This window comes from Aulonocara stuartgranti (genome assembly GCF_965226115.1).
Source record: "Aulonocara stuartgranti genome assembly, chromosome: 7".
NCBI lineage: Eukaryota > Metazoa > Chordata > Actinopteri > Cichliformes > Cichlidae > Aulonocara > Aulonocara stuartgranti.
This window is the reverse complement of record NC_138945.1, coordinates 56,380,001-56,402,813: the sequence shown is the minus strand read 5'-3', so window position 1 is coordinate 56,402,813 and position 22,813 is coordinate 56,380,001. Positions and strand designations below refer to the sequence as shown.

General features: G+C 38.3%; 3 protein-coding genes across 3 annotated transcripts in view; 1 reads left to right on the top strand and 2 right to left on the bottom strand.

Moving 5' to 3' along the window:
* Positions 1-129: 129 nt before the first annotated feature.
* On the bottom strand, positions 130-3,694 carry nr2e3 (nuclear receptor subfamily 2, group E, member 3). Its single transcript, XM_082538617.1, has 9 exons — positions 3,547-3,694; positions 3,336-3,428; positions 2,923-3,067; positions 2,716-2,819; positions 2,339-2,602; positions 1,994-2,178; positions 1,633-1,873; positions 1,444-1,549; positions 130-1,316 (listed from the first exon to the last, which is right to left on the bottom strand). Exons 2-9 carry the CDS (start codon positions 3,421-3,423, stop codon positions 1,184-1,186), a joined length of 1,266 nt encoding a protein of 421 aa, XP_082394743.1. The 5' UTR covers positions 3,424-3,428; positions 3,547-3,694; the 3' UTR covers positions 130-1,183.
* A 5,309-nt stretch (positions 3,695-9,003) lies between these two features.
* Positions 9,004-17,550, bottom strand: hexa (hexosaminidase A (alpha polypeptide)). The gene is made up of 14 exons (XM_082540855.1): positions 17,220-17,550; positions 16,591-16,695; positions 16,402-16,467; positions 15,934-15,980; positions 15,708-15,818; positions 15,514-15,615; positions 15,149-15,281; positions 14,653-14,833; positions 14,429-14,515; positions 14,273-14,345; positions 10,187-10,367; positions 9,862-9,952; positions 9,647-9,754; positions 9,004-9,534 (listed from the first exon to the last, which is right to left on the bottom strand). Exons 1-14 carry the CDS (start codon positions 17,479-17,481, stop codon positions 9,471-9,473), a joined length of 1,611 nt encoding a protein of 536 aa, XP_082396981.1. The 5' UTR covers positions 17,482-17,550; the 3' UTR covers positions 9,004-9,470.
* Positions 17,551-18,469: 919 nt separating this feature from the next.
* The window catches only part of arih1 (ariadne ubiquitin-conjugating enzyme E2 binding protein homolog 1), a 12,856-nt gene continuing 8,512 nt past the window's right edge, over positions 18,470-22,813 (top strand). Inside the window, exons 1-3 of the mRNA XM_082540643.1 lie at positions 18,470-18,923; positions 22,098-22,165; positions 22,277-22,424. Of these exons, the coding sequence (XP_082396769.1) occupies positions 18,636-18,923; positions 22,098-22,165; positions 22,277-22,424 (504 nt within the window). The 5' untranslated portion in view covers positions 18,470-18,635. The remainder of the gene's footprint in view (positions 18,924-22,097; positions 22,166-22,276; positions 22,425-22,813) is intronic.

Genomic DNA, 22,813 nt, shown 5'->3' with positions numbered 1-22,813 from the left:
CTCCTCTCATTAGGTTCAAGGTTGAAATGTAGCCTGACACGCTCCTCGACATGTGCAAAAATGGGGGTGGGGGGGTAGATGCATTACACTGCATGTTTATAATCCATCTGTTAAAGTAACATGGACATATTAAAAGTACTCCACTATATGTTCGAGTCACAGTTTTTTGTCTTGACCCCAAAGCCTATTTTTATGCACTATACATTTTCCTTATGAATTAAATGTTATCTCTTTTATTTTGAAGGTACTATGCACAATATTAACATAATGATAATAATAAGAAAAATGAACAAATATACTGCACTGCCTCACCCCTATATTACTCATTTGTACAAATCAACTTTTAAATTATGTATCTGAAGTAGTGTTCTAAACAAATGTATGATATGATATGCATACATATATATGATATGATATGTATGCATGAGAATGTGATGCTCTGTTTGCTCTCGTACAAAACGTGGCCTACCACAGAGCTGTTGCACCTGTGGATATAATTATCTTTTACCCAGTATAAATATGGTTTTCTCTTTCTGTGTCATACTTTTAATATTTTTCAGACCATCTAGAACAACCTGATACATTTAATACAATTCAACAAAGAAAATGATGGTCACAAAACAGTTGGAAGATAAACCTATCAGAGCTCTTTGGTTTCTGTTTCAAACATGTGTTATACATGTTCTTCTCAAAAGATGAATACTTTTTATGCTGAATTCTATATTTTATAGTGTTTATTGCATTATTTATTTACTCTATTTGAATCAAATAGAAAAAAAAAATCCCAGAAATCATTATACTTGACAATACAACTTCATATTTATAGACATTTAAAACATTTAAAAACATGTTTGCTGGCATGTACTGTTATTTCGCTTGTTACTCAGTACGCTGAATGATTAAGTCTAGCTGTAAGCTTCACAAGACGACTTTGTGGTTGTAACTTAACAGAAAAATGTGCTTTAATAGAATGCCATAACCAGAAGTTGCCTTTGTCTTGAGGAAAAAAAGCACAGTTTCACATAAATGTCTCTGATCCATTCATGACTGTGTTTTTCAAACAGTAATATGTCAAAATATCTTTTGTCATAAAGGCTTTTTTGCATTAAACATGAAAGAAGTCATCAGCAGAATGCATGAATTACACAGTCACACAGCTTGCAGGAAGTTTTCCTCCGTGTGCTTAGTTTTTGAACATGTCACACAGCAGCTTCTCCATGGGTGTGCTGCCAATGGTCCTCTGAAAGAACAGCTTAGCGATCTTCTCTGAATTCACAAAGCGGAGGGAAGGCAGCAGAAGAATTAATCTCCCAAACCTTGTTGGACAAAAACAAAAAGAGTGCGAGCTAAATGTTTCTGTGGGGGGGAGAGATTTGACATTCTCCAGCTGTTATTATGTTTGAAGATTTTGTGGTATTTTGTTAGAAAAGAAAGTGCAGTTACCTGGCACCCTGGTTGGGATACACTGAATGGATGTGCTGACCCAGCAGCACCTGTGACTGGGCCTGCAGATTCTCCACCTGTTCTGGATCTTTAAGGTTGCGTACCTCTGCGTGGGAGATTCAAACAGCAGACATCGGTTTGGTGATCCAGAAATCAGTGACTACCATCGCTGCATCAGTGATTCCTTACCTGGCTTAAACAGCACAATGGCCTTCAGACAGGCAAATTCTGTCGGGTCAACAGTCAGGGCTTTAAAGCGACTAAAGACTTCTTCTAAGATCTGCAGGTCAGCAGTAAGAAGGTTGATATTGGCTTGCTGTGGGGTAGAAAGGTCTGGCAGAGACAAAAGAGGACAGCTGTCCATGGGCAGAGACCACTGGATGGCACACAGGAGGAACATCTCACTCCAAGCTTCTTCAAGAAGAATCACCTGAGGATTTCACAGAAATGTTGAGCATCTCATTAGTCTCACACACTATCCATATATGTTAAAAAAAAACATTTTAAGATGCAAATACACAAAGAAAAAATATCTGTCTACAGGCCTCACCTGGTCACGAAATGGCAAGTGAGCAAACACAGGCAGATTTTTTGCCCACTTGACTGACATGAAGAGGAGTCGTGCCGATGTCTCATACACATTCTCTGGACAGCTGGAGGTATAAGGGGACAAACGGCTGTCGAAGGGAGTGAGGTCCCTCTCTGAATTTGTTGTCACATCAATATTTTCCTCCACTGTGTAGCAGAAAAAGAGACATAGGCATTACAATCCAAATATCCCACACCGTAAAGTCAAATCAAAAAGTCTGTTTTCAAAATATTTTTACTCATTTCAAGACAAATAGGTTTACACCTCTTTCTTCCAAGTTATTTTACCTCTTTCATTTGATCTTACCGTCCTCTGGCTCCAGTTTTGCACAGGTCTCTGCAGTCAGCAGGCTGACCATAAAGCGGTGGTTGTTACTTATGTTGCTGCAAAGTTTTACTGTGGCAGAAATTGGAGCTGACGACGTGACCAAAGGCCTGGAGATGACTGCTGAGTAGGTGTCAGAGGGGCTGAGCGCTTGCGTGGTGACCAGGTGCTCCTTTTTGGTTTCGACATTTATAGAGTCCGGACTGACGTGAGCTGTGCTTCGAGGCTGTCGCTCATTCTGCACAGCTGCCACAACAAAGCACAGGAAAAGCTACACCATCTCACAGTGAGGCTTTAGGTATTTCATATCAATACGCACAGATAATATCTACAAGGTCTGCTTTTTCTGAGTTTCTCACCATCTTTGTTCATGCCAGCCTGGAGGCACTTCTTTAATCGACAAGCTTGGCACTGGTTTCGATGCGCTTTGTCAACAGGGCACCTGCCATTTCCAGCCTGACACCTATGAAATAAAGACACAGATGGAGTTCAAATGCACTTCCTTAATTGTCATATGATTGTTTTCCTGTTATGTACAGCTGCCTTTCACAGAGCCACTTGCCCACCTATAGACGAGTCTTCTCCTCACACTGCGCTTGAAGAAGCCGCTGCAGCCGTTACAGGCAAAGATGCCATAGTGTTTGCCACTGCTTGAGTCAGAGCAAACTTTACAAAGCAGGCCTTGGCCAAACGATTTACGCAGACCTTTTTCTGTAGAGAATAGATAGTAGAAATACTTAAAATAATTTCAGATTCTTTTGAGCACCAACGCTATTTTAACTACAGACTGATGTAAAATTAGCTCACTCTTTTACGCATTTTGAGCTTTGTGTCAGATTCTGTGTGTAAATCTATGTATTTAAAACTTTGTGAGCATTAATTATGAGTCTAGTCTGCTGTACTGAGAAGCCTTTAACAATCATCATCTAAGCTTTCTAAAATCTTGCACATTTGTAGTAATTTGTAAGTATTGGCTCACCTGATTGAGCTCCGTCTGTGCTCTGTTGCGTGAAGTCCTTCAAGGTGTCCGATGAAAACATGTTCATCTTTGAAATCTGCTCCTCCATCCTTACTGAAAGACATATAAACATAAGATGACTTCCTGTTTTGCATGAACTGTTTTCTGTGATAAAGTACTGGCCACAATTTTCCCAAAAACATGCTCATCAAAAGTTTTTTCTTTACACTACCTCACAGAAAGCTTCAGGGAAGCTCCTTAAAGAATAAGCCTTGTTGAGTGATCTGGATACAGTGCTGATGTTCTTGTACTGCTTAAATCTGATGAAGGTGGGGTCAAGGGAGATACAACTCGCCGTCTTCTTTCTTTCTCTCTCTCCAGAATGAGTGTGAGAGCTTGAGTCGTCTGGAGGAAAACAGGGAGATTAGCACTGGGCGCTGTGTAAGCAAATGCTGATTTGTCATCCTCTTAATCTTTACCGTCTATAAGGGTAAATCAATCAGTCACACCACTTACAGGCACTAAGTATATTCATTCCTCTTTCCTCTCTCGCTCCTTCTTTCTGTCTCTCTCTGGTTATTTTGTTAGTTGTGGTTCCTAGAATATTTAAAAGTAGGATGGGAGGCAGAGTCTTTAGCTTTCAGGTCCCTCTTCTATGGAACCAGCTCCCAGTTTGAATTTGGGAGACAGTCACCCAAGATTAGGCTTAAAACATTCCTTTTTGACAAAGCAGGGCTGGAACAGGTGATCCTGAATCCACTCTTAGTTATGCTGCAATAGGCCTAGGCTGCTGGGGGTGTCCCATGATGCACTGAGTGTTTCTACAGCACTCGACAAATTTCGTGCTAGCAACAGCCAACAGGCAAACTATTATATTAGTGCTCATTAGCAGCAGACTGTCTTGTTTTGCTTTGTTTTATACCAGAATTAAGATGTTCCTTCTGTGCCATATTGGCTCTGTCAATGACATTACAACCTCAAGAGAAGATAGCCACCCCAAATTAGCAAAAGAGCTTAACCTTCAATGAAATGTGATCTCCTTCTGGGTGAGGGGTCACGAAAGAGCATAATGAGAAGAAAAAGAATTAGCACAAAGATTGAAAGAGCAGCAAAGGGTTGAACCTTAATTCCAATTTACTGCCATATGGTGGCTTTTCTCTGAAGCCCCCGTCTGCCTAATTGAGTGATGCAACTTATTTTTAAGAAAATTTGAACTAGATTAACTCAAATGAATCCTTTCTTGCCTTGAATGGCTTTATGGAAATTCTCATCTCTCAAAAAGCTAAAGAAATCTGCACACTATTTTCTGTATTGAATATTGCATATAGCTGACCACATATAACACCATAACAAAGACACTAATACTAATGATTCCTACAGTCTCCATAGACTGAATTATATAATGTCAGTCACTCTTGAATTTAAGAGACCAACATAGCATTGAAAACAGAGCTCTTTTTGTTGCCCTAAACTGGTGTATAAATGGATTAAGCATGGGTCGTCTTCAAATTATGGTTGTGCACATGGGGCCACGTAAACCCAGAACCTATAACACTCACAGGTTTGACACGCTGTGGTAGCTTGTGAAATTATATGAAAAGACTAAATGATAATTACAAAACCTTTTGTCAGTTATGTTACCATCAGCTTACGAGAGAATGAACAACTAAATAAACCTTTTTTCTACAAAAGGCAAAAAAAAAAAATTCTTAAAAATTTTTTTCAAACTGATTCTAACCAGAATAAAATAAAATCAGGAGAAGAGCCCACGCTGCCCATCAGGGTTTGAAGGGAGGGAGACAGGACATTAGAAGGGAAAGACTGGTAAGGAAGTTGTACCGGCAAACAAAATTAAGTTGGAGGTGACTGCCTGGGTCAGAAAGAGCTGTCAGATGTCCTTGATGAAAAATGGCATCAAGCTCATATGATAGGAGGGGTGATTCGTTTGGATTCTTTGGTGGTGATGAAGTGGGAACTTTTTGAGTGTCAGTGACCTTCAACTCTGACTCTGTTTGGACAATGACTGAAAGACACAAGAAATATTTAGAAAGAGCTTAGTATAAGTGCATAAGTAAAATATATTTTAAAAATAATTTTCATGACAAACCAGAGACTTCCTGAGTGGTATGTGAATCGCTTGTTTTATACTATATTGGTAGTTATATATCAGATGTTTTCCTACTACAGGCCTCATCCATACAAGTGGGGTTTTTTTTTATTACTTAAGCACTTTTAACCTGGCATTCACAGACTCTGGTGGATGCATCAGGGAGACCGGATGGATGGCTGAATGGATATTTTTATTCATTTGTCATCACTATTACTCTCTTTGATATTTTTATTTTGTTCTCCTTTATTGCTGCTATTTTCTTTGTTTCCCACTTTTATTTAAATCCACCCAACTTTCTGTGCTGGTGAAGGCAAATGTAGCATTTGATGTAATAAATAAGGCTTTGAAAGTCCATACATTCTGGACACCTTAATTTAGCACATTAGCATTTACACTTCACACTTGGTGACAGTATAAAGTTACAGTGAAAACGACCTCTGAGGAGATTCATAAGTCAGAAATACATATTTAAGTATGGCAACCTGGACTCCCACATCAGATTTTGTAGCACGTGTGTTCCTCACATGTCAGGGTGAGATGATTATTTTGTTCTTAACACTAGGAACTACACATGTTAAGTCCTTTTTAGCTCAGTTTTTTGAGGGGTTGACTCTCTTCCGCACAGTTAAGATGCTGCAGCCATCAGCAAGCTCCTGCTTTGAGTCTTTTATCTGCCAGGAATAACTGTCACGTTTCTTCCCTGCCCAGCCCTGTGATTGTTGTGCAGACACGGCACAATCTTTAGCAGCATGCTGCCATGAGCTGTTTAGATGATTATGTATTTAGTGGAAACATTTATGAGGACAGCGCCGGTCATGTGATTGGACACGCGTCACCAGTAAAACCTTGGCTCTGTTGTTTGCAGATCAAACAGATCAGTTGCTCATTACTTTAACCCTCAAATGCATGGGTCATTTCAAATGCCTTGCATTCATTTAAGGGTCAGGAATGGCATTATCTTATATCGCATATCTACATTTTGTGCATATTAAAGACTTATTATTGTAGTGAGGTGCATTGCATAAAAACTATGTGCCCTGCAAAAAACAAGGAAGGCATAATTTTATTGTCCTTCGCAGGATGCCCTTGAATGCTAGTTCACAAGTCTTTGCATCAATCTAAGCAGCTTTTTGATATAATCTCCTTGAATGTCAGCAGTTGTCAAAGAGTGAGATTAACTTTTAAAGTTATAGTGGTTCTCTACAGGATCCTCAAATTTGCCAAATCATAAAATAAATGACCATTCTTTATTTGGATTAGGATTTTTATTCATTTAAACTTGAACTTTTTCGAGATTAAAGTAATTAAAGTTCAAAATAGTAATAAGTTACAGTTTTGTACCAACTTATATCTAAACTTAACCACCTCAAATATATAGAAAATAAAGCACACTAACCCTAACCCTGACAGGCTAATGATATTGTTCCCCATATATTAACATATGCACAAGCTTTGATTACACAGAACTCAGCATGTCTGTGTGATTCTAAATGGCCCCAGTGATAGGTTAACCGAGCTTGCTTGCTTAAGCTTTGCTGTGTTTGGTTCAGCATTTCCTGGGGACCCCCCTCCCCCAACTCCACCCCAATCAGATGAATTACAAGGAGTGAGGTGTCAGCACTAAGGATAGGGATTGGCCCTCCTTGCCATCTGCTACCACTGCTTTAATCCACGCAATGACAAAATCAGCTATCTTGGCCCACATCAGAGTAAAGTCAACTCTATTCAACAGATGCTCGCTGACAGCTACTGTGAAATCTGTGTTTCTGCTGACAAATTAATCTTATTTGGTTGGATCAGTTGACTATTTCCCAGAAATGTCAAAATAAGCCAGGGATAAGTGATTTACTTAACAAAGCCCACAGTGCTCAAGTAAAAGTCCAGCACACAAAAATAATAGGTTAAACTGCAATGACAGTAAAGACTTATAAAAAGGAAGCAGCCGATAGAAGTCATGTATATACACTGACACTCACAACAGCATCCTAAAATGATTTAAAACAGGGCCATTCACATAGTTCAATGCCTTTATTTTATTTTTTAACATAGTCATTCCCTAGGTGGTCTGTAGAGGGAGACACACACCACTAGACTGTGTTACAAAAGTGAACCAACTAAGTAAGACCAAATGATGAATCAAAGTTGCTGTATGACCCACTGGAACATTTATGGGCTTACACATTACAGTTCACTTACAATAATAAGGGTCATGACCACTGTTACTTCAGAAGCAGTCTGGATTTCTGTGTAAAAACACAAACAGCCAGGGAGAATTGAAAGTGTCTCTTTGTGCAAGAGCAGTGCTGCACCAATGTTCTGAGCCTTATATAGACTCTCTTATGGCATCTTAGGGCATTGCAGCATTTTTGCACTGCTTTTGTAGCAACACAGTGGCACAGTTGTTAGGATTGTTGCTTCGCAGCAAGGTCCTGGGTTTAAATCTGACCAAAGCGTTTCTTTGTTGAGTTTGCATGGTCTCTCTATTTCTGGGTTCTTTCCAGCTACTCTGGCTTCCTCCCACAGTCCAAAAATGTAAAGTTAAGGTTAATTTGTGATTCTAAATTGCTCATAATAGTGTGAATTTGCGTGTGAAAGGCTGTCTGTCTGTCTCTGTTAGCTGTGCGACAGACTTGTGACCTGTCCAGGGTGTACTATCTCTTGCCCTGTGGTAGCCTGAATTGGAGAAGTGGAATGATGGGTAATTTTATTTTTTATATGGCATCAAAGTAAAGCTGAAAGTTGTAAACTGGTCTCAGGTGGACTGTTTTGCTCAGATTGGTCTGTTATATAGTGTTGGACTTGGGTAAGGGACAGCCTTTATGCTTTTGAAAGGATGCTTATCTGTTTTATAAGCTTTATAATTAGGCCAGACACAGTCATGTGTCTTTTGTCTAGTTATGCTGCTACAGGAACCTGTCTATGCATTTTACCACTGTGACACATTATTCCCTTTGTGTCTCCCACCTCTGTACCTTTGTGCTTACATATCTGTGGTTTCTGGCCCAACAGCCTCCCAAGTGTCTATTCATCACTGCACACTTCTTTTCACTCTGCTCTCTTCACTTCCAATCAACCTTTACAGACAGACGGTCACCCATCTGGATAAGACGTCCACCCATTTGGAATAAGCACTTAGTCACCGTTAGGTGGCTAAGTGTTTATTCCAGGATGGTTGGCAAACCTAGGAAAAGGGTTGCTGTTTTAATAATTCCTCCAAATAAACCCGAGATTATTTTCATTGGCTAGTAAACGGTGGTGGTTTTTCTGTTTATTTTTTAAATAAACAGTGATAGTATGTGCAGGGGTCTGTGTCCAATATCAGCAAGTTTTGGAGGAAACTCTTCCTTCCACAGAATTTTGTCTTCTTTTTTGGGTTGCTTCCTGAGGGTGGTGTGCAGTTAGTTTCATTTGTAACATTAATCTAGTTATAAAATAGGGTTCTAAGTTTAAATCAGTTGCCTAGGATGAGACGATCATGTGTTCTATACCTGAGACAAACTGTTGTCTCTGGTATTATTCTAATAATAATTAAAAAACCATCTTGATGCTCAATCATCCAGGTATAGAAATCCCACAAAGTTGATTCTGTTCACCTGGACGTAGCGTTTTTCAGACAAAACGTTTCTCCCACTAAAAATGCTACATCCAGATGGATTTTAATTTTGATAAAAGTCTACACAGCAATGTGACTTTATCATAATTGTATTACATTTGAATGGAAAAGAGAGCAAGCTACATCATACTGGCGTGTGCCTTTTAAACTCAAACACAACTGATTTGTATATTTTGTAATCATCTCATATAATGTAGGTAAACTTTCACATTTATTACATATGATCACTACATGATATAAATGTATCAAATCAAATGTAAAATTAAAAAACAGCAGTCGCAATACAAAGAGGAAAATCCCTGAGAAAGCACAAGTGTATATTGGACTTAAAAGCAGAGAAAATTTCATTCCATTTTTTTTTAAAATTACTTCCAGTTACACCTCAGAAGTTAATCGATTCAAATGCTCAAAAATGCCACACGGTCCATTATAATCAAACACCTTGGTACTCGTGTTTGCAGTGTCCAACAAAGAGAGGCTCTGCCTGGATACCCCGCCTGCAAACGAAGTGAAACAGAAGCATCGGTGTATATTAAGCAGACCTCATAAAAAAAGAGTGCGGCGATGTGTTGAGGTATGCCATGTGCGTTATCAGAAAAGCTAAAGTACCTCAGGAGTTCGCAACGAAAGTCCTGCAATCGAGGAAACGCCTTGTCCACGTCAGAGGTCTGCTTCTCATCGCTCCACAGTCTCTCTGCGGCAGCACTTGCCCTTGGCCTGTGATTTTGGATTCATCCGGTCATTATTTTGATTAATCTCATGGGCTGCACATTCTACTTAGGTTCTCTAGTTTGATCATTTCAGGGATCTTTTCAATCTCTTACCAAAGACGTGGGGTCAGATTAGTGGCATCTACATATTCCCCCCACATGCAAACTTCACCCCCTATCACCAGCTTCTTCTGTTCCTCGGTACCTGTGAAAAAGATGTGGATTTTTTTTCTTGAATAACATGTTATACTTTAGAATTGGCTATTTACAGTTCAATGTTATCACACCACTTCAAGTCAAACTTGTCAAGTCAGAGTTTTAATGGGTCTTACTAATAAGAAATCTCTACTGATAGCTCCCACCACCAGAGAAGCACCATGGACAGCACATAAGTGAGCAAGGTTGTATTATTTTGTTATATTACTTGGCCAACACACACCAGAAAAGTTCAGAGGCTGCACGGTATAGTAGTTGCGCCAGTCCTGGCCATAGGAAATGTGGTTGATGTACCAAGGTGCAGCGAGCAGGACCCTGTAGCCAGCTTTGGTGATAGCGCTGAGTTCTGCCGCATAAGAAGCGGGGAGGCCCTTCCAGATGTGCAGCACTGTGTCCTTAGGAATCTGAGAAGGGTAACAACAACAACTGTCTTGCTCCTTGTGTGTTATATTGCCCAAGTTTTTTTTTTGTATGTTGAATCCAGTTGATTAGTATGTTTGTATTAAATACTTTATCATTCAGAAAAGTCACATATTTAAAAAAAGCCACAGTTCAAAGAATTTCTAATCCTCAGAGCACAAGCCAGAGCACAAAGTTACTCATCTAGTGCACATTCATGTCTGGAAAAATGCCCAGTCTGGACAATCCCCATGTAGCCAACATTTGGCAACCAGGGTTGAACTTTCCTTGAGCCATTATTCCTAAGCATGTGCACAAGATTAAAGTGAAAGACGTTGGCAAGAATTTTCTTTTCTTTCTGGGAAAGCATCAAGCTCAACTTCTGCAGAATCCCAAAACTGCCTCTGATGACAAAGCATACAGTCTAGGCTGTTAAACGAATTATCTCACCAGCATATTATCCTCACATTACTACCAACAAACTGTGCTCAATACAGCCTCTGTCCACGGAGAATTGTTAAACTGAACTGCTGCATTTATTCTTTTTAACATGTTATCTCCCTTGACATTATTTGAAAAACCTCAACAACATCTGTATAATGTTTTTACAATTTCCCATCTTTCTCAGTACTTGCAAAGATACATTTATCTTTGCTTTTATAACCTAAAATTAAGACAAAGTCTGTTAACTTGCTCATTCTGTCCCTTAAAGAGTTTTTTCATATATTTATATAATGACAATAAAGAAAACTGTGCTGAATTGAGTGACCATTATGACCATGGCCCCTTAGAAAATTATAAAAAAAAACGTTTGTGAGGAATTTAGGTGTGATTTTTTATAGTAATTTAACATTCGATAAACAGATAAATAATGTGATCAAGACCAGCTTCTTTCACCTCCGCTTACTTGCAAAGGTGAAGCCATTTCTCTGCTTCAGAGACTTTGAGTAAGCAACTTATTGGCCGACTACAGCTGGTTCAAAATGCCGCGGCAAGGCTACTGACTGGCAAGCAGAAGCGAGAGCACATATCCCCTATACTCACCTCGCTACACTGGATGCCAGTAAGTTTTCGAATTGATTTTAAGATCTTGACACTTGTTTTTAAAACATTGCACGAACTAGCTCCTATATATCTTTCTGATCTTTTAAATTGCTATACTCCAGTGAGATCTATGAGGTCTGCGGACCAAATGCTTCTAGTTGTTCCTAGGTCTAGATTAAAACACAGAGGAGATCGGGCTTTTTCTGTGACTGCTCCGAAACTGTGGAATAAACTGCCTTTACATATCAGGACCTCTCCAACACTGGATACTTTTAAAACTCATTTAAAGACCCATTTTTACTCTTTGGCTTTTAATTCTGTATGAGTCTGTCATTCTTTTATTCTTATTATTGTCTTATCTTTTATTTTACTTTCCTTTTAAATGTTATCTGATTATTTTATTGTACAATACTTTGGTCAACAGTTGTTGTTTTTAAAAGTGCTATATAAATAAAATTGATTTGATTTGAATTCGAATTTCCAGCAGTTTTGTGTATAAAAACAATGGTTTTTAAATGGCTTGGAGAACCAAACATGAACAGTATCTGTAACTTTCTTCTGCTAAGCTTGTCTGATGGAAGCAGCTGTGGAATCTCTAATGGGCTACCAGCAGATTAGGTCAGGAGCAAGCATGTGGTTATGCTTTCAAGACCTTTTTTTAAAAAATAAAAAAAATCTGGAATATTTAGTAAGACACCATTATGCATATGCTTAACTCTTTGATTATCTCCCAGATAAACAAAGAGTCAATTGCTGGGTTTTTGCTTTGGCAAAGCAGCTGGCAGTAGCAGGACTTTTATATGTGTGTTCAGCAGTAAGCAGCATCACAACAATCACATCTCTCTGTAGCTGTGTCCAAGTTCTTTACACACCAAGTTATATTATTATTATTATTTGTTCATACCTGAAAAAAAAAAGATTTCAGGTACAGTCTTGGGACACAGAACAGCCTTAGTAACACTGATGTATAAACTGGTATAAACACTTTGTACACCATGTAAATAGTCCCCAAATTGTAGCTATCCATAGATATATATTTTACGTAAAACCATGTTTTATCTGTTGATTAATATCAGACAAACAAACACACACACACACACACACACACACAGCAGCTTGAAAATCTTTAACTCTGCACAGCACACAGTTTTCATATTCTGACCCTTGAAGGCGAGGGGCCACACAGTGTAGTAGCGGGCCCAGTTGTGTGTAGGTCCGGGCTGGTCCAGATACCATGGAGAGGCTAGAATTACCCTGAGCCCTGCTTTAACCACCCTGCGTACTTCACACAGGTAACAGCCCTCTCTCCATACCTCCACCACTGATAGAGAAGTGTGCTGTAACACAAGGCTTTGGGCTCTCAGACAGATAAACAGAAAGCATGATATACATAGACTGTATATAAATAATGGACACAGCTAGGTGTCTTTACTGTTGCTCTCTTGCTGTTTTAACGAGTATCACGTTGGGCATCAGTAAGGCTTAAAACTGGCAACTGAAACTAAACACAAGCTTTCTTTTTGCACTCAAGTGACTCGCCCCCTTCAGGACACTAGAAAGAATGCCGATTTCAGGCACTGTGCATTGGCTGTGTTTTTTCAGACCTCTCACGTCCATTGTTTGCATACAGTCCATGGTGAAAGATCAGATCAGAACAGAACAGATGGATGTTGTCAACAAACTGTTTTAAACTGCTGGTTAGTTGGCTCAAACCACTAAACCTGCAGAGTGTAAAATTACATTTGTATCAAATGTATCTGAAGAACTTCTTAATAGAGGATTTTATTTTTTCCACAATTAGCCAGTTCTGTTTTAATGTGACAATTTCCATCCTGTACTCATCTGCAGAGCTAATAGCAACTGAGCCAACAGTGTCACAACAACTACAAAAATAACTGGTGCATTTTTATAGAATATGCATGGATCCTGTAGATACTTGAACACACTCTAAAATATCTATAATTAATAATCCAAGAACAAAACTGTAAAGACACAGGACTATGCAAAAATGTTGAGCCACTCCTCATTCCTTCATATTTTGCTTCCAAGGAGCAATACTTTGTTGTAATTTTTCAGGGGTTGTCTTGTACAATAGTTCTCCAGGCTGGTTTTTTTTGGGCATTGGCTGCTTTAGCACTCGATTTCAGTCCAATCCTTGTACCCAAGGATTTCTTTTCGGCCATTTAACACTTACCAATGAATTATTCATGCATAGAAACACACCCAAGGGATGAACCAGCAAAGAATTTTACATTGTATCTTTAGACACTTTGTCATTAGCAGCAAGATTAGCAAGAATTTTGATCCAGCATGCAATACCATCTGTAAAGCGTCTGATTGGCAACAGCTTCATTTTTTAGCTTGACAATGACCACAAACACTGCCAATGCGAGACAACAAAAATGAAGAGCTTTGAATGTCCTTCAAATCTGGAGAACTATTCCTGAAGACTACTTAAAGAAATTACCAGAAAGCTTGCCTAAGTGCAGGAACATTTATATACAGAACTGCACTTATTTCTTATCTTCTTAGCAGAATATAAATAAATTATGGGTGGCTTTTGCACAGTACTGCCCTGGTAAAATATTATAAAATTCATTGAAATTCACTTTTTTTTTTTATTTCAAATTTGTACTTGTTAAATTTGTGTGAATGTGTGTGTGAATGGGTGAATGACTGAATGTAGTGTGAAGCACTTTGGGGTCCTTAGGGACTAGAAAAGAGCTATACAAATGCAGGCCGTTTACCGTTTACCGTTTAAAATCAACATCATGCACTTCCAACCACATCCTCTAAAAACCACAAACGCAGGAAATGTACATTTTTTATATCATGAAATATAAGTGTTTCGGTGGGGCGTACTTACTCGTTCATGATAGTCAAAAACATCCTGCCACACAATGGATGTTCTGTTGAGAGCTACAGTGATGTTCACAATGCTAAAAAAAGATAAGCACATGAATGCATCAGTTGGTGTATTTTGCAGAACCTTCTACATTGTATTTTCCCTTTTACAACCTACTTCTCCATGTAGTAAGCTTCCAGTTTGGTGAAGTCTGCTCCAAATCCCATTTTCAGCATGAATGCTCGGACATCAGGGTTGGATTTCCTACAAAAAAAATGTGTTCATTGTTTATGTAAAATTTTCATAAACTCTCTTTTATTTAATTATCAAAAATCAGAAAAACTTATTCGAAATTGTTAACAATCAGCCGACGTGTAAATGATAGTTACATTTTAACCTACCAGCAGGAAAAGTTAACCTCATCTCCTCCTAAGTGGATATAGGAATCAGGAAACACCGAAGACACTTCCTTAAATAGTGTTGCCATGAACTTGTACGTGGAGGGCAATATTGGATTAACAGGACCAAAAGTACCAGAAGGGCTGCTCCCACTGTAGCAGGGAGTCAACAGGTCAGACTGGCCTGAGAAATAATTGTAAATAATTAATTTGACTCAGTCATATCCTTCAAATACATTTTTTTGCATTTTCTATCGAGAGCAGACAATTTGTTCCACTGATGTAACCACATAAGCAGTAAGTCAGCCTTCACTACATATTATATTGCCATTTATAGTCTTGACTTGCAGATTTGGCAGAAATTATTCCTACTGAGCCTTAACTGGACATCATGCCAAGTACTTTTTCTTCTATAGATCAAAATGCTGAAATCATTTGGACTAAACTGTTTATTGTTAATGTCACTTACTGGATGTTGGGAGTTTAACTGAATTTTTACCTTTTCCCCAAGACTGAGTGTGGCCTGGTGAATCAAACTCAGGAAGGACTCTTATTCCCCGCATTCTGGCAAATGAGATCACCCTTCCTACATCTGACTGCGTGTAGATGTGAGTCATCGGATGGAAAGCCCCCTGAATAAGAGCCAGAAGTCGCTGTTCAGAGTGGATGCTATTTTTCAGCCATTTCCTATCTCATGAGTCTATATGCATTAAACTTACTTAGATTTCTGGGATAAAATAGCCAAGAACACCTTAGAAAATTAGGATATTTTTTGCAAGGCAAATTGTAATGAATGTGCATAGTTACAGTGAGGATCATATGATAGGACTTACGTAAGTGCCTCAAGGAAGAATATCAACAAACCTTAGCAGACAGGTCCGGAAAGGTGCGGCTCTGATAAGGGAAGGAGGGGTCATCGACAATGTGCCAATGAAACACATTGAACTTACTGAAGGCCATCGCATCCTAACAGAAAACATGTATGTCAATACAGCTTATAATAAATACAGTGACTCAAACAGAAGGCTGAAGTTTCGATTGTGTCATCTGATTATTACCAGGGTTTTTAAAATGGCCTGCACTGGTAAATAATGACGTGAAGTGTCCAATAAAATCCCTCTGAACTGAAAGCGGGGGAAGTCTTTAATCTCAGTCTTGTTCACATAATACTAAATTAAAAACAAACAGAAAAAAGGGAAAAATATTAATTATGCACATATTTGAAACGTGATTACTCCAGAGGCCTTGTTGTTAGTTTGTGCATTAGGAAAAACTGCGACTTACTGAGCCAAAATCCTCTTGATAAACCAACTGACTGAAGGTTTCCAGACCTGTGCTTAAACAGAGGGTGTACAGTACATAATCAGCAATTTGTTATACATGATAGATGAGGTTGACAAAATGTTGGAATTTCCCTACTTTATAATCCACATGCAGTAGGCCTACTTGAAATTCTACTGAGTAAAACTATAAAGAAGGTGTCTGTGTGTGCCACATGAAGTGTTGCATCAGTTGAGTCACATGAGTTAAACAAAACTGGAAATACATAGCATAACCTGACAGGCTACTTACTGAATATGTAGTAGAACAAGAAATCTGCTACAACTCATCAAGCTTTGACATACTTTGCCAGCTTAAGAATCAGAATCAGAATCAGAATACTTTATTAATCCCGAAGGAAATTAGGGATGGTTAACATGTTTGTTTAATTACCAATGCTCTTCAGATATATTTTACATATGCTATAATCACCTCTTAGAGCACCCCACACAGTTTCTGCCTTCAGAGATGCTTGTCCAGCAGAGACGCTCAGAGTGTCTGGAACACAAACAGGAGAAATTATGATATTTTGTCAATCTCTATATAGTATTATGGTGGTTAAATTCATTACAAAACAGTGTTACTTGCTCTAATCAATGGGCATCAGCGGGTTGTACTTACATTGCTCAGAAGAGTCTTCATCTGGGTAGCTGTCGCAATCATCGCGGCCGACACTTACTTGGACAGTAAATGGTTTATCCACACTGAATCGCAGAAAACCGTAACCTGGTGGTGATAAATATTAAACCATTACCACAGTATTTGCAGAAGTAAACTTGCACTTTAAGCACATTACACACTGATTTTTGTTCCCTAGGAGCTGTGGTTCTTGTGTTTGTTTCTGAAAAGACAAAAACGAAGCTGTGCTACTCTCGTCCATTGTTATTGTGAGGTTATTTTCAGTTGGTATGCCCGTGCTGGCTGACTGATGACCTGTTGTCTGTACAATGACCATTGATCTGTTTTAAAAGCCAGCATGACAAACAACATTGAAGCCACGTGAGCACTTTGCTCTGTTTATTGTGCGTTTACAATCATGTTTTAAACGTGTTATAATGCCAAACCATCTACTAATAGTGTCCAGATTAGACTTTCACAAAAAGTTAGTTTTTATAGGCTATTTCATATCCTTAATGTTTTTCGAATATCTAAACAGTCTGACTGAACAACTACAACGTTCAAGTTCAGCAAGACTTTAAATCTTACTTCGTTTTTGCATTTTAAGAATTTCACCTCACTATAAAACCTACCAGATGAGTAGTCTGGAAAAATAAGAGAAAAGTATCTCTTAAATGCTTCATCCAGAACAGAGCAGCCCTCCTGTGCAGCTGATTGACTTCCGTAAGTAAAGTAGAAAGCCTGGGGATTCAGAGGGTATCGCTCCGGTGAGGAGGTAATAGATTGCGGTAAAGGCCATACTCCCTCAACTGAGTGCAGCCCAAGCTGGAGGAAAATAAAAAACACCAAATTATAGCTGGGAAAAGTGTATCGTCCAGACGTTACTACAGACATGACTTCCCTCGCTCTTCACTAGCGCGAACTGCACCGTCAAAACGATACCTGTCATGTGCTTAGATGAATGCAATCACATGACTGCGGCAGCGAGTTAATAAGTCGAGTTCGTCTTCCGGAAAATATAAGTAAACATTATTTTTATTTAAACATTATTTCATTTGGTAAGACCTGGACCAAGGTCGCTGTAGTTTAAATAAATTGTAAATTTACAGGAAATGCTTTCAGTTTTAGTTGATATGTATATATATATATAGTCTTTTATATATATATAAATATATAAAAGACTGGTTTAAGGCAGCATGTACAGTGGGACGTACTCACACAACTGACTTAACAAAGTGTTTGCAAATGTGTCATGCAATGTGCTGCCTGAACCGCAGAATCTGACCCGGATATATATAAGCATCCCTTTAAAATATAAGTAAACGTAAGTTATTTTAAGTCATTGTAAACTTTAATTAAGAAGTACTCTACTACTCGAATTAATTTTAGCGATCCATTTATTCAATTCAATTCAATTTTATTTATATAGCCAAATCAATTTATTAAATGAAATGTATTAAATGAAAAGTAAAGGGAAATGACCGAACTCACTCACGAAACTCATTCAACAGGTAATTCAACAGAATGTTAAAAATGATGATAATTAAAAAAAATACAGATTTTTTTTTTAAAGACCGAACTATTATAACTCTGTTTTGGTATATAAAACACACACAAACACACACACACACACACACATGCAATCACTGCTTAAAATTATAAACAACTCACGTTATATCTTTTTTCTGTTACTAGCCTTCATTTATGAGAACGAAAGTATTTTCCGTTTGCATTTGATGTGACTCTTCAATTATAAATGAAAATTTTCCAAATTCGTACTTATTTGAATTAGTTGTTGTTGTTTTTTTAATAAACATTTAGGTTAAAGCAAAAGTTTGTTATATTAAATGTTTTTACATCCGTTCTTGCCCTGCTTGTCTGACGTAAGGCAGTCGTCAGTTGGTGACGCTGTGTCTCTTTGTTGGCTTAGCAGCAGCGGCGACGTTTTGTTGTTATTTTCGCCGCAGCTGAAAAACGGGCTCGGATCAACGTTTCATACGCTATAGACCTTTAGGTGTGCTTGTCACTTGCTGATAACCGCGCTAGGAATGGACTCAGACGAGGGTTATAACTATGAATACGACGAAGACGAGGAGGAATGTAGCGAGGACAGCAATGAAGAGGAACCCGACGACGACACCCTGGAGCTCGGGGAGGTGGAGTTGGTCGATCCCGTGGTGGCCGGCGGGGAGCGAGATGAGTGCGGTGAGACTGGCGGAGGAGGCCACGGCCCGGGCGAGGAAGAGGAGGAAGACTACCGTTTCGAAGTTTTGACTGCCGAGCAGATCCTCCAGCATATGGTCGAGTGTATTAGGGAGGTCAACGAGGTCATCCAGGTAGGTATTTTGGTATGACAGCATCAGGAAAGATCGGGGTCCTAGCGTAAAAACAGGCCGTGGATATTAGCTAAACCATTAGCCTTCCAGTAGTATACTTGTTATAGTTGACAGTTTGAGAACAATGATGAGATTTATAGAAAACTAAACTTACATATATATAAGATAATTGCACTATGGAACTTGGTAGTTAAAATGAAGACATGAAAATTTTTCTTATATATGTGAAGGTAAAAATTTCCATTAGGACTTTTCATCCAGGAAGTAGTCCCATCCCTAAGTTGGCAGCAACGCTTGCTAAGCTAATGTTAGCTCGCTGGCTACATAGCATCTTACAGCAAAAGCTCTAGACCAGGATGGTGTTGAGTGCCAGCTCCTGCTAGACGACAGATAGTGTGCGTTGAGATGTTAACTGAAACTTGGGTTTTCAGAAATTTTGCATTTCTAAAGCTAAACCTTGCGTTTAGTGTTATTTTAACGTTGGACCCAAAGGCTTGGCCAGCGATAAGTTAGCAAGTGGGATGCTAGCTTAGTTACGCTTATGTAAAAGAACGGGTTATGATAATTTCATTTTTTACCAATAACATAAAAAGTTAAATTTTGCGATAGCTTTCAATGAAATTTATGAAGAAACGGGGGGAAGTTCTTCGCTTTAAGCTAGCGTTAACCTGGGCCTCCATTTCCTTTCACAGAGCTTCACTTGAGCTCAGAATAAAATGGAAAATGATCTTGATAACTCAGCATCCAGTTTGGTATCTGAGAAAATGCGTTGGAGTTTTATGTTGATTTCTATATAAACAAGCCTAAAAACTAAAATTGGCCAATAATGATACATATTATTTTTCTACCCTACGGCCGCATGGCAGTTTCTTTTCTACAGCAAAAATGAGTAACACGGTGATTTTTATCCCCGTTAAATATTGTTTATGTTTAATTATTAAATTTTCAGGGTTTTGCAGCACCAACAAATGCCTTTAAAGTTAATCCATACATAGATCTTCTGATATGACGTTTGTAGAATATGCTTCAAAAAGCCAGTACTTTATTAACATCCATTGGCTTCATAGTGGTCAAGTTTACATCAACTTTAGTCATCGGTACTGAGAAGTACTACTAATCTTTTGACCAACCCATTCATATCAACGTGGTTAGATAAATTAGAAGAACATTTTGCAGTGGAACCACAAAGAATAACAGCTAAAGGAAGTGTAAAATTGAATCAGTGCCCTTATAAACGATACCATCATCATTGTTGTATGTTTTGCATATCTGTTTTAGGGTGTGTTAGTGTTAGCTAGGTGTACATAATACAGTCAGAACATACTAAATATGTTGTCAGTCCTTTCCAATGTTATGATTTTTGTTATCTCAAGGTGTATCCTGACTTTATTATTCCGCCAAGGTGAGCACCAAAGTAGAGATATACAAGCAGGGCTGTTTTTCTGGGCCAATGAACAGTCCATTACAGGGTTAGGTGGGATTTGGTACAAACCTGGACCACTTTCTTTGAAATTGTAAAATGGGCATTGGGCTAGGGAGACAATACACTAATTTTTGTTCACTTCTTTATATTTGACAAGTGAGATGCCACATATGTGCAACATATACACGTGGTCTCCTAAATCTCACAGATATTTTCCAAACAACTAATTATTATGTGTTATATGGGTAGTTTGAGGGTATAGCTTTCCCCATTTTTAAAGAGCAGTTTGTAACTTGGGTTAAACACTAATTTAGTACCTTACAGTAATTTCACATTAGAATACAGAGTTATTCTAATCCCTGAACTATAGTAAATGGAGTATAATAAGAAATATTTGTATTAACAGGTACATGGAGAGAGGTTCCTCATCATCCCTAGTGCTTTCCCTAAACTGTACAGCCTTGGCACTGGACATAGTCCATTTTATGCTACTGTTACACCATCATCCACATTTTCAGATAGTTTGTGAGATACCTGTTACACATTTAGAATACAACAAACAAATTATGTGTATACTACCTGTTTCTGAACCTGACACGCTTTATAATTCCAAAGTATTTTCAGAATGATGGTGTAAGCCAGTGGTTTTCCTGGTTCTGAAAGGCCTTTGTGGGGAGTGACATGGCCAAAAGCATGACTGGTCCATTTACCGACAAGGGTGTGAGTTAGCATTACTTTATTTGGAAGAAATGTAAAGTGTTTCTGGACGGCTCCTAAAAATGATATAGTTCTTGGGTGGGTAAGAACACATTTAGCAACATAATTCCATCAGATATGGAGGTGATTTTGCAAGGATTCATCTGGTGGGTGAATCCTTGCATCCTTTCTTTACCCAACTTAAACCACTTTCCTATCAATGTGTAGGCTTCAGTAACCTAGAAATTGTATTTTTATTTTATTTCCCCCCAGGCAAAAGATCTACAAAAACAGTACTTTTATAGGTGTTTATACATCTATGGCTCTCTAACTGCAATTTGGACGGAAAGTCCTTATATTAAGCCACAAATGGGACTGGGTATATATGATCAAGCATGATGATTAAATCCATTTTGTAGGGTATTTATTAGTTTGAGTCATCAGAAATCACAATTGTCACATCAGTGGGACATAAGTGCCACATTTGGCTTCATCCAGTGTAATATGCATACAGACTTCTAAAGACTAAAACTTTTTGTTTATTTAAAAAATAAAAACTGTCTCAGTTGTGTCATCTTTAACAGCTACTGTGGTTATAAGAAAGGAATACATGCCTGAGTGTGCTTCATTGAATAGCTGTAATGAATACAAACTTTTCTAAATATATTGTCTATTATTATGGCCTTAGATTGTGATGATTTAATTTTGTGATAACTTGTAAAGCTGTAGTTGCTTTGTGTTGTATTTAGTGTAATGGGCAGCTGTTTTTATGTCCATTCACTGATGTACATGGGTGAACAGCAAGATCAAATATGAGAACTTGCTTATGTTTTCTAACCCTATTTCTAATGTGCAAAATAGTTTAATGTCCTGCCATAGAATATATTACCTTTACCTTCCTAATTCAATACTTATCTTTAATCAGGCTTTAAAAGCTGAAAAGGCCTGAAAGCCCTTACAACCGTTGGACCCTCTAGCTCATTGAAACTACCGGTAGTAGAAGTTGCAAGTAAAAATCAAAAATGTTTCTCACAAACTATTTCTTGTTCCTTTAGAATCCTGCAACAATAACACGCATTCTTCTCAGTCACTTCAACTGGGATAAAGAAAAGCTCATGGAAAGGTAAGAAATTCTGAATTACATTCTTGGCCATTTTTAACTTCCTGACAAGTGTCAACCAAAAGGTTCATAGCAGAGCGTATCTAAAAGCTTATTTTATTTCAATCTATTCAGGTATTTTGATGGTAATCTGGACAAGCTTTTCTCTGAGTGTCATGTCATTAACCCGAGTAAGAAGCCCCGAATACGTCCTCCAATCAACACTAGATCATCGGCACAGGACATGCCATGTCAGATCTGCTATCTGAACTTCCCCAACTCTGTGAGTCACATAATGACACTAACATGGAGCTCCACTATCTTAATGTGTTGTCAGGCAATTTAATGCACACTTTAACTTTTGTAATGCAAGTGGAGAAACAACAGGAGAGCATCATCAGAGGCAGGGACATTGTAATCCTGTTTTGTTACAAATGGGGAAACCTGTTTTATTTTTTATATTTTAAAGACTAGTTAAAAGCTTTGCTAAAAGTCATTTAACATAACAAAAGGTGGTTACAACAGCTAAGAAAATAAATTGCTAGGATTTCTGTTTCTTATACATGTTATAAGATCTTTATAAACAGATACAAACTTATCCCCCCCCATACAATAGCATTTTTTTTTTCAGCCACATTTATTCAGTAATAGCTCCTCCCCATGAACAACCTT

Excerpts from the sequence above, each read along its gene's own strand:
- nr2e3 (XM_082538617.1), bottom strand. The coding sequence starts at position 3,423 with ATGGAGGAGCAGATTTCAAAGATGAACATGTTTTCATCGGACACCTTG. Across the intron at positions 2,179-2,338 it reads AAAACTGGAGCCAGAGGACG|TGGAGGAAAATATTGATGTG; the intron begins GTAAGATCAAAT and ends TCTGCTACACAG. Across the intron at positions 1,317-1,443 it reads TATCCCAACCAGGGTGCCAG|GTTTGGGAGATTAATTCTTC; the intron begins GTAACTGCACTT and ends TTGTCCAACAAG.
- hexa (XM_082540855.1), bottom strand. The coding sequence starts at position 17,481 with ATGTCTGTAGTAACGTCTGGACGATACACTTTTCCCAGCTATAATTTG. Across the intron at positions 15,616-15,707 it reads AGGCCATTTTAAAAACCCTG|GATGCGATGGCCTTCAGTAA; the intron begins GTAATAATCAGA and ends GTTTTCTGTTAG. Across the intron at positions 14,834-15,148 it reads CACTCAGTCTTGGGGAAAAG|GCCAGTCTGACCTGTTGACT; the intron begins GTAAAAATTCAG and ends ATTATTTCTCAG.